The 12,161-nt window shown below is 36.7% G+C and overlaps 2 protein-coding genes across 2 annotated transcripts in view; both read right to left on the minus strand.

Moving 5' to 3' along the window:
- The window catches only part of LOC108996776 (probable protein S-acyltransferase 19), a 3,453-nt gene extending 2,765 nt beyond the window's left edge, over nt 1–688 (minus strand). Inside the window, exon 1 of the mRNA XM_035689638.1 lies at nt 608–688. Coding sequence (XP_035545531.1) covers nt 608–688 — 81 coding nt within the window. The remainder of the gene's footprint in view (nt 1–607) is intronic.
- A 2,054-nt stretch (nt 689–2,742) lies between these two features.
- Nucleotides 2,743–4,174, minus strand: LOC118343846 (ubiquitin carboxyl-terminal hydrolase 8-like). Its single transcript, XM_035683020.1, has 3 exons — nt 4,150–4,174; nt 3,794–3,977; nt 2,743–2,982 (listed from the first exon to the last, which is right to left on the minus strand). Exons 2-3 carry the CDS (start codon nt 3,877–3,879, stop codon nt 2,772–2,774), a joined length of 297 nt encoding a protein of 98 aa, XP_035538913.1. The 5' UTR covers nt 3,880–3,977; nt 4,150–4,174; the 3' UTR covers nt 2,743–2,771.
- Between the last annotated feature and the right edge of the window lie 7,987 nt (nt 4,175–12,161).

Consider the following 12,161-nt stretch of genomic DNA (forward strand, 5'->3'; position numbering starts at 1 on the left):
TCATCTCATTACATCTCATCTCATCTTATTTCCTTTCCAAACATCACTCAAACACAAACATTTTCAAACAAATCATTACAATTTTTTCAAATCAATCATTACAACTTTCTCAAACTTTCAAACAAAAAAAAAAAAACAATTCAATTTTTTCAAATCTCAAAATAAAAATTATATTAAAAAAATATATTCTAACAATATTTTAATTTTATTCGATTTTTTATTTAACTTTTTCTCTTTCCTTTCCCAAAACTCAAAAAATATTTAACTCAAACTATCTCATTACTATTCACAAATCATCTTACTATTCACAAAATTTTTATCTCATCTCATTCCCCAAGCATCCCCTAAGAGTCTCCATAACAATGACTACAAGGGAGACAAAACATCCTTTTAGAAATCCACGAATGCCTTTTGAAGAAACCCATGGGAAGCCATTCACCAAGACTGAAAAGCACATCATGGAGATCATTGAGCTATCTAATTGCACCATTTCACCCCGAAACCACACCTCCTAACATTTACTATAAAAGGTCAGAATTCAAGATCATACTCCACTAAGCCTAAATTAATACCTAGCTGTCTGCTACCCTAAATTTAGTATACTAACATGAAAGACCCTCTTAGACCACCTCTCAACAAGCTTGGAAAAAATCCATGGAGCATCCATAGCCATCAGATATAGCCCCATGGCCTTATGACCATTCATTTCGTTCACTAAGCTTGGACTTTAATTTCCTCAAATGGCATTTCCAACAGTCTCCTCCCACACCTGAAAAGCCAAGCCAAGCCAACCCAAATGGAGTCCTGCAGACTTGTTCAAAGTACAATTTCTTGGAAAAAATGTGCTATGGTTGGTATGAACTTTCTATGCCATTTCTTGTAAAATTGTATCAAATGATCACTAATTTCCCATCAACTTCTCTCAACCACAATGCCCCTAATTTATGTCTCAAAAAAATCTCCTCCAATATAATAAGCCTCTCCACCTGGCTACAAATGAAGTCCTTCCTCACTTTTTATTCAGCATCAACACCCTTTCAACATACTTGGTTCATCTAGGAAGAGCTTCTTTCACCTCCCCACATTGCTGAACGCTTGCTCATCCCAAGCTTCCAATTCAGCTTCCAATGCTTTAAGTGTCACTCTAGAACACAAACTGGGGAGCCCTGAAAATTATACAGTCTGCCATGCTTTCACCCTCCTAGAAAAACCTTACGGCTTCAACCACACATTTTCAAATGTAAACTACCTATTGCTCTTTTGGAAGTGCCAGGTAATACCCCGAATTGAGTATAGGAAGGCAATCGACAGGACCACATACTCTCTGGAAGAAAGAAGTTATTGCGATTTATAATTATTCCAAAGGACCCCAAATTGTAAACTTGAGTAGATTTTTTGAACCAATAAGGCCAGATACAGCTTGGAATTTCCTTGGGCCTCCTATGCTTTGAGAACTGCATCAACCAAGCCATTTTTCACGAGTATTGTGGAGGAGCTTCCCATGGCTTTTGGATATAGCAGGGGAACATCCATTCATAGGTTTGGGATCCACATCTATGAATTGAAAGGTCTAACATTAAAAATGATACCAAAATTAATCCCAAGTAGAAATGTAGAACTTGAGTCATGCCAACTACAATGAAACAGCCTAACAAGAACCCCAAGGATTTAAGGGGAGAGATACTAATGTTCCATTATTAAGTGTAAGTGGGTAGTCAATAGGATCCCACATAACCATGGAGGAAGAAGTTATTGCAGCACATAATGATTCCAACGGGTCCAATTGTAATATTGGCAAGTCATTTTGGAATATAAGCTCAAATGTGATTTTAAAGTTCCTTGACTCGTCACAGCCCATGATCCAAGAGGATTGAAAAGTGGTCTGAAAATATTCTTCAAAACCCATACGAAGGAGCAGAGCTCCCTTGAGTGCAGCTTTCTTTGTTAGACAGCTGCACAAGAAAATCCTTATTTGGGAAAATTTGAGCAAGAGACATGTGATGGTGATTAACTGGTGCTGTACGTGAGGAATGATAAACCTGTGGATCATCTTCTACTACAATTGAGGTAGGTATTGCACTATGGAAAACTGTGATCAGCCCATACAGACGTAATTGGGGATGCCATTTCAGCTGGTAGCAATGTTGGCATGTTAGAAGGGGAGGTTTGGTAACCGTCATATTGGATGTTGTGGAAATTATAAAGATTTGCTTCATGTGGTGCGCATGGAACAAAAGACATTATCAAAGTTTCAAGACAATACAAAGACTCTCGAGGATATCAAGGCTTTCTTTTTATGCACTGTCCCATTGGATGATAGCTAACCTATATCTCTCTAGTTTCCGCTTCTAGGATTCTATTAGTCTTTTCTCTATCTTAAACTAGATCTAGTTTGTTTGTATATCAGAACAAATAATTTCAGACATTATTTTTTGATACAACAATGAATAACTGCTAAATGTTTTCATCCCTAGATTGGCACTGGTTTGATCAAATAATTGAAAGCTTAGCTCCCAATCTAGAAATTAAAATAATGAGAAGGCACTGGAAAAGAAGTCATCCGCATGCAAAAGAGTAGAACTCCTTCCAAATGAGAATCATAGATAACAAAAACCAATGGTAATTATGATCCGGCATCAAGCCTCCAACAAAGAGCACCTCAGTTCCAAGGGAAAGATAAAGAATTAACACTCCATAATTCAACTTAAAAATTCCAAAGTCAATCCAGAAAACTCACCATCGAAGTGCCTGCACCCATATTTCGCAGGGGACTAATGCATAGTCCCGCCCGGATACACCCACTTCACCATTCCCCCCTGCTCAGAATCCTCTTTTCTCAGACTGAAAACAAGATCCAAGCTGAAGATGTTGTTGATGAGCTTCATAGGACCTGTATACGAGGAAACTGGCGAAGCCGTATACACAATTCCTATCTTCAAACCCAAATCTCCGGGCATCAAATCTTGCGCATCCTTCCACCACCTGAAAACCCCAAATCACACACAAAAACACGTATACAGTATTCCAAGATTCGAATATTTCACACTAATGTAGGCACATCCAGATCATAGAAATTCAAAAACAAAGCATAAAAAAAATAAAAGAAAAAACTAGTTTGATTGCCAAGAATCAGAAGAAAAGGGAAAGAGAAGACGGAACCGTAATCACATAGCAGCCCAGTTTGTTATGAACTCACTAGGAAGAACTCATCTTTGAAAACTAACTTGCAAGGGAAGGATGCCTAGGGACTTATAAACCATCAACCAATTCTATACTTAGTCGATGTGGGATTGTAACAACCACCACGCTCCGCAGCTGACGTCCACGGCGGTCCCGGCGCTCACACGGGCTGGCTGTGCGCTAGGTCTTTTCCTAGCTCCGGACGAACACTGTCATGCCGGTATCACCCCTCATGCAGCACGATTGCAACCGTCGCAACATGACTTTAGATGTAGGGTGGCTCTGATACCATTTGTTATGAACCCACTAAATAGAATTCACCCTTAAAAACTAGCTTGTAAAGAAAGGATACGTAGAGACTTATAAACCATCAACCAATCTCATACTTGGTTGATGTGGATCGTAACACAGTTCATACCCAACTTGCTGCCAACATTATAAGTAACAATTCCGTTCGTTTCCTTTCTTTTCCTACGTTTTCCGTGGCAAGCAAAGACGACGCATAGCGGAATCAGAATGACACAATTGGAGTCTCGGTATAGATTCGTGAATGGTAGTGAAAGTAGAGAATTGAAAGGGACTGAGAGAGAATCTGGGGAGGGAGAGATGGGACCTGTATGGGACGAAGTATACTCGTTGGTCGTTGTCCGAGTCGGGTCGCTGGGTGGAATCAGAGAAATCGTCGGAGACACCGTCCATTGTAGAGTGAGAACGACAGATTTAGAAATGGATTTGGACAATGTAGATCATTTGAGCGAGGATGGTGGATTTGCAGAGAGAAACAACCGAAGCTTTTTCTGCGAAGAGGATTCAAGGAGGGAAAAAAATGAAGAAATACATAATATAGATAGAACAGAATTGTGTTTGTGCGTTGCTATTTCTGTGAAAACTTAAAAAATTTGCTAAGGAGAAAAAAGAACACTTGAAAATTTTCAGACTGAGAAACTCGTGGGAAATAAAAGTACATACCGTTTCTTCCCATATTCTTTTTCCCAGCCTCGGTTATTCTTTAGGTAAAAATTATTATGTTTATTTGAATTGTCATACAAAAGTTTTATACTACTATTTAAAAATATGTAATTTTATATTTTTATTTTTTTATTTTATATTTTAATTCAATTGATACAAAAGGTTTATATTCTTACACACTATTTAAAAATATGTGATTTTATTTTTTTATTTTTATATTTCATATTTTAATTCAATATAAAATATAAGATAAAAAATAAAATTATATATTTTTAAGTACTGTGTAGAATGTGAAATTTATGTTTAAAATTTTTCTATTATTTATGTATTGATAATTTGATACTGACTTGTAAACACAAAATTAATAAATAATGTGGTGTTTGAATGAAGATCCTAATACAATCTCTCTCTCTTTTTTTTTTTTTAAAGAAACATAAGTCATTCATTCATAACAAAGATAATTACATAATCCATAACATATCAACTACAAGGCAGCATCTAAAAGAACTCTAGAATGAATAAATTCTAGACAATAATTCCACCATTGTAACGTACTATCAACAAAAGAAGCATGTCTTGCAAGTAGATAGGCAGCTTCATTTCTTTGGCGACTAATATGGAGTACATCATATATTACAAATTGAAGAAGAAGACTTTGATTTTCTGCATTTACAAACTCTTGTCTAGATAGATTAGATTCTTTAGAACGGATAGCTTCAACGATAGTTAAAGAATCTTCTTCCAAAATCATATTAGTCACACGCATATGCAAAATTAATTGTAAACTCCTTAGAGTTGCTAAACCTTCAATATCATCAACTTCAAAAATACCATGTTCCTCACGGCTAAAAGCCATCAGAATAGTTCCATAAGCATCTCTTAAAATGACTCAAATACCTGCTGACTCGAAAGAACGAAACAAGGCACCACCAAAATTAAGCTATGGGCGAGGAGGAGGGGGGCTTTCCAAGAAAGTAGATGTTCTTTATACACCACCACACGTTGACTCTTCACATGAAGATAACTCTTAATATACACAAGACAGTTACCGACTATCTCTAAAAGAAAGCAATCAGAATTCTTAAACAACTTAAGATTCCTATATTTCTAAAAACCCCATGAAACGGTAAGGAAAATAGGGAACTAACATGGAATTAAATTCAGCAATGCCCACACTAAATCTAAAAATCTCCCAACTTGCCTCAAATAAGATAAAATTTGTGGACAATGGACAACCCAAACATCTTGAAATATCGGACAGCTACAGAGAGAGTGATATCCATCTTCCTCAAACAACTTACAATATTTACATAAATCTGATGGAATAATCCCTCATCTCAATAAATTATGTCTTGTAGGAAGGCTATTTTTACATGCTTGCCACCCAAAATTCTTAACTTTATTATGCAACTTTAAATTCCAGAAATTTCTCCAAAACCACTTAGAAGAATTTGCATTAGAACTTTCAGTTGCATTGGATGGAAGAAACAATTGCAAAGTTGTATGGTAACCAAATTTCACATAGTAATAGCCATTTTTTTACCCAATCATACAATTTTATCATCTACCTGTCTAGTCAGCAAAGGAAGTGAACAATCAACAATAAAGGAAGGTTGAATGAAATGATGAAAAGAAATAGATTGGATCTGACAATCAAATGGAAGCCACCTATCTTGCATTATATAAACTTTATCACCCTTCTCTATTCGCCAAATGCAACAAGACAACAAAAGCTCCTTAGTTGCAAAAATACTTCTCCTAACATAGGATGGTTTACGAGTTAAACTTGAATGCAAAAAATCCACATTAGAAAAATACTTGGCTTTAAATACCTGAGACAACAAGGATTAAGATTCATTTAAAAATCTTCACCCTTGTTTTGCAAGTAACACCATATTAAACAACTTCATATGTTTAAAACTCATCCCTCCTTGGAATTTGGAAACACACATTTGCTTCCAACTAACCCAATGATTCTTGCGTCCTTAATTCCGTTGACCTCACCAAAACCGAGCAAACATTGCTTCCAACTCCCCACATAACGGTTTAGGCAACAAAAATAGTTCATTGTATAGGTTGGTAATGCTTGAACAACTGCTTTAATCAATATCTCCCAACCAACTTGAGAAAGTAGTTGTTCCTTCCACCCTCGTAATTTATCCCATACCCTTTCTTTCAAATCTTGAAAAGTAGAACTTCTAGATCTCCCAACAAATGAAGGAAGTCTCAAATACTGAGAATGGTGTTGTAGAGAAGAAATATTTCAAATGGACATAATAGCATTAACGTCATCCGCATCCACATTAGGCTAATAAGCAACTCAATCTTATCCAAGTTCAGTTGTTGTCCTGAAGCAGAGTCATATATAGCCAATATCTATTTCAACGGTTCATTTTTAGAATGAGTGGCTTAACAAAATAATAAGCTATCATCCGTAAAAAACAAATGACTAATTGTTGGAGCCCTAGAACAAACCTTGACACCATTAATCAACTAACAATTCTCAGCAGTCCTAAGAAGAGATGATAAGCCTTCAATGCATAAGACAAATGGATAAGGTAATAAAAGATCACATTGTCTCAGTCCACGTGATGAAATGAAAGATGATGTGGGCACCCCATTCAACAACATCTTATATGAAACTGAATTGATACATGAGAGAACTAAACCCACCCAACGATGATTAAAACCAAGTTTCAGCATAACTTGTTCCAAAAAGAACTACTCTACCATATCTTAAGCCTTACTCATGTCAACCTTCATCCCAACACTTAAGCATGACTTAAGACCTAATTATCACTAAACCATCCATTAAGCATGCATGATGTTTCTAGCTTTCTTTACCAAGAGATATTTTAAAACTTAATCAAATCATGCATTTTCATTCTTATCTCAATCACAAGGTTTTTCTAAATGCACATTATTCAAGCCTAGGTAAAATTAATCAAAACTCTATAAGTTAAACATAAACTAAGCAAAAATGATGCATGCTAGATGACCAACACAAGATATGAATTTAAAACCTATCACGGAATGCTTTCAACCTCAAATTTAAACCTTCAAAATTCATTCTAAGGCATTAGTTAATCATATAAAATTATATTAAGACATGTCATAGCTAAAAATTCAATCCAAAACAATTTACGCATTTAATACTTCCCATTTAACCCGGTTTTGAACTTAGCATGGTAAACCTCAACTAAACTCAATTAAAATCCATTCTTATGGCATAAATTAAAGCCTAACATGCTATTCTAATACCAAACAAATATTAGGGCAAGGTTACTTATAAAATTTATGGCCCTTAGAACTCCCAACACAACCTCTCTACAAGAACTCTCACAACTCATTCAATTTCACTCGTTTTGCACACTAAGGGGAGAAATGCTCTCAGGACTTAAGAGATGGCTTGAAGGAGTGGTATGGGGAAATGTGAGAGAGGTATTTATAGGTTTCAACGAGGGTGGGGGAAGTTGGCTTTGGATGAAGAAGGGGCTTGGGATGGTTGAAGTGGGCGGTGTAGTGTGGTGATGCAAGTAGGGCTGAATTCGGTTCGGTCAAGTCGGTCCCTAAGGGATATTGCAGACCGGTCGGTCCCTAAGGGATATTGCAGACCGGACCAAGGGGGTTCAATCCAGGGTTTTCCCGCCCTGGATCGAACCGAATTGGTTTCGACGCCCCTAGCCCCCGCTTGGGATTTGACAGTGACTGAAGTATCAGAAAATTTAACACAAGGATACATATCCCTCATACATGACAATGAAGATCCAATGCACCTATTATATTCTAGCAGTATGCAATAAATTGCAGTGGAATAGGTCATCTCATAAAATTTTGTACCAAAATAAAACTAATATCTCAATTTCATTCATAACTTTAAATCACACTTCATAGTAATAGAGTATCAAACTCATTTTTACACTTTTGTATAAGTAATTTTGTCTAAAAAATGCCTTAACAAAGAAAACATTAAGGCATCTTTCTAATCTCCGCTATCTCCGAGTAAGTCATGACTAAATCCGCTCTTTCTTCGAATTGAGCACATCCTTAGCCTTCATCATCATCATGAATCACTATTCCTGATCCTGTCACAACTTCTACCATTCCGGGTGGAGAATGGTAGTAGAAACTATTACAATGATATTTCGAGAAATTTCAGCCAGTAAACATACAATATACAACAGTTAACAGAGGCAAACAAATGGTAAATCATGAGATGAATGCATGGACATGTACTTGACATAAAACTTGCCTTGTGCAACTGGACCTTTCCATAAAACAACTTTTCATCTTTTAAACTCTTAACACATGTTCATATCATTTGAGCTCGAATTTTTGTTCTTGTCATATCACATCATGTCATATCATTTCGTATCATATCATCTCGTCATATCATGATATCGTATCGTATCATATCATGACATGTCGTACAATGTCATATCATATCCTGTCATATCTTATCATTGGCATGTCATATCATGGAGCTCAAATGCCTTATTCATATCATATAATTCACATATTTGGATACCTCACGACTCTTCTAAGCACCGTGTGTTTTCTGCTAGTTACCGCATCAACCAAAGATCCACTTGATCGAGGTGACGATGTCATAAACATAAACATATTATTTACAGTAGTTCGCTTATCTCGCCTTCACCGGATAGCACCCATTAGCTTGAGTTGCAACCTTGCTCCAGTATCCTTCCATAGGAACCATTCGAGACCCGTCGACTATACTTCATCGAACCAGAGGTCTCCACTTGACTTTAAACACTTCAAAATGGACAGAGAGTTCTACTAGGACATTCTCCTATCCTAGCATATAGAGCCGTGATAAAACATGTACTAACCTCTCTTTTGAAAACATCATTTACGCAAATACATGTGACATGGGACTTGAGATAATATTTTCATAGAACATGTTACATGTGAGACATCGTATATGCATGAGAACTAGCATTGCACATTTCGGCACGACTTGATAACATTAGAACTTTAATATGCATAACATATTACATAGGCAAATACTCAAAACATATAATGAACGGAACAACAATGATCAATCCAAGCATATTCACATATACATGTTACAAGGTTCACAAAAGCATGTAAAAATTATCTTTTGACATGAGCAAATCCAAATCATTCATAGACCATAGATCATAGCAAGACCATATAAAACCGAAACACTTTACACACTTGATCATGGCAAATCATCATTATACAAACCGAAACATCATATATATATATATATATATATTTAAGCATGGAATGACAAGTATATACAATAGTAACCAAGATGTAAAGTTTACACAATCCTATACAAATATTAACCAAGGTAGGGTGAGGGTCTACTTACAAAAGTACAATATCCATTAATAAGCAAGCTGAAAGTACAGTTTAAGATTCATGAGAATCGATCTTTTAAAAAACTAATTCGTGTGTGTGAGTGAGTGTCGTGTTCTTGGCTTTCCTCCTCCAACATTCAATACCCTTTCATAGGTCCGGAACTTTTGTAGAATAAAAAATCATTGTTTCAAATATATTGTACTCATAAGCTTAAAGCAAATAAGGTTTAGATTTTGCATTCTTTAGATAAGAAAACCCTAAGTACCCGAGCGTGTGTAAGTGTTTGCGCTCATGTGGGGAAACTTCATCAAATCTGAAAGTCCTTTTCTTTCCTTGGTCGTGTGTGTGTGTGTTTGAGCATGTGTTCATGAAAAACCTCATGGAACCTGAAACTTTCTCCCTTTGGCCGTGTGTGAGATGTAAGAAAAGAGTGTTTTTGTTCCTCACCTTGCGTGGCTTTCCTTTGTAGATGGTGTCTCTAGCTTGGCATGCACTTAGAATGGAAAGATAGAGGCATGGGTGGCGTTTGGATGGAGAGAAAGTGATAGAAATGGAGAGAAAATGAGATGATCGAATGACTCAAGAAATTTCACCAAATGACTAAAACCCTCAAGGTTTTTCAGCTCCTTCCCTCATATAGGAATGTGATCATTCTTGAAAAGCTAAAGCTTTTTTGCATGGATGCCCTTTGGTAGCCAAACTGTGTGCCTTTTCCCCTTCTCCATCATTGGATTATGTTAGGAACCAAATGTAACTTTTTGGACAAGTGGCGTGGTTCCTCAAACCGAAACCATATCTCCCACTTTTACCCCTTCATCTTGTGTCTTGATTCATTGTACCTAGTGGCAAAAGAGTCATTCTTCCAACCAAGATCCTCATCAATCTTCTACAAGTGTGCATGTGTGCCATGTGGCATGTGCCGTGTGTGTGGGGTGTTGGTGACCGAAAAACTCTTTTTATTTTCCAAAGAGATCTTTCTTCTACCAATGTCTTGGACATTGTGTGATTGGTCATTGTGGGTGGCAATGCACAAGTCCTTTTGAAGTCCACTTCGAGTGTGCCCCTCACAAAATCCTTCTAGAAGCTCTTAGGCGTGTAGGTCCTCATTTTTCATGCAAGATTTCGCCCTTTCCCAATGCCACCTTCTTCCACTTTTCATCATTTCATTTTGCATGCTTGACACTTGGCCAAATCTTCTAGAAACCAAATCCCTCTAGGGTTTGTCGTGCCCTTCTTGTCCCTTGGCTTGCCCTAGGGCCACTTCCCTAGGTGTAACTAGTGCATGTGGGACAAGTGGTGTGTGTCCTTGGAAATTTGAAATATCATTGCTTTCTTAGGAAATCTAAGAATATCCCTACATGGGCGCCATGTGTCAAAGCTCCTATTTCTTTTTCATCATTGCCTCTCTTTGGAAAGTTCAAAAGATCCTCTACATGAGTGACAAGTGGCATGGTTTTCTTGTCAAAATTCGAAATCCTAAGAGGCTCCTTGGGCATGTTCCTTCATATGGTCTAAATTCAATGTATTTCTAGGGCAAAATCGTCATTTGATAAATCCTAACCCTAGGCTTGAGCCTTATAGACTTATGCATGCTTGTCAAGTGTCATTTAAGAGGTGGGTGTGTGTTCCCCATGCTCTTTTCTTTTCCCATGCATCTTTTCCTTTTTCCCACTTCCTTATGCTTCTCAAAACTCAGAATATGACATGTGTTAAGTGGCGGCCAAAACCCTAGGGCTACAAGGGTAATTTTGTTTTGTGCATTGTCTTTTCCACTCTCTTCTAGAATCCTTTCTCTACTAATGCATGAATGACAAATGACATAATTTTAGAAAATAAACTTGAGTGGGTGTGTGGCTTAAGAATCCCAAAGTCCCTTAGTATTCCAAATATAAATCCTTTAGAAAATCTCACTTTTTTCTTCCCCATGTGTCATTCCCCATGCAAACGTCTCTTGGAACTCCTCACTAAGGACAAGTGGCATGAAGTATGTGTGTTCTTGGGTTTGCCGAAATCACCATATCACTTGAGATGACTTTTGTGTCATTCCCTAGGTTGTTTTTTGAGTCTTTTCCTTTCCCCTTGTTGTTGAAGTTGCCTAGGGCTATAGGCTCCATCCCTCTTACAAAAAGTCTTCTAGAAACATACCTTTTGAAATCCATGCCAAAAATCCATAAGCAAAATAACATCCATTTGAAATATGAATGATGTTTCTTATTAAAGTCCAGGATGTCAGATTGGCATATGGACTAGACTGGACCATTGCCAATCTGTCCAGTCAGGTCCGATCAGTCCGATCCTTATCCCAATGGGCCACTTTTCTAGTCTCGATGCAACTGACTTTACTAGTCAAATTTTAGCCCAAGTCCTAATTTTGAGACTATTTTTAACCTAAATTATTATTAACAATTTAACATACAAAATATAGAAAAAACAATTAGAAGAAGATGTACCTCGTTTGGATTCGAAGATGGGTTGAGATGTGTTGAGATGAGTTGAGATGAATTTTGAATAGTAGTGAGATGAGTTGAGATGAGTTGAGATGATTTATGAATAGTAGTGAGATGAGTTGAGATAATTTATAAGTTGTTGTAATTTATTTATGAATTGATATGGTTTTAACTTTATATTAAATGTTATATATAAATTATTGATAAAGAAGTATT

Source organism: Juglans regia, chromosome 1 (assembly GCF_001411555.2).
Source record: "Juglans regia cultivar Chandler chromosome 1, Walnut 2.0, whole genome shotgun sequence".
Lineage (NCBI taxonomy): Eukaryota > Viridiplantae > Streptophyta > Magnoliopsida > Fagales > Juglandaceae > Juglans > Juglans regia.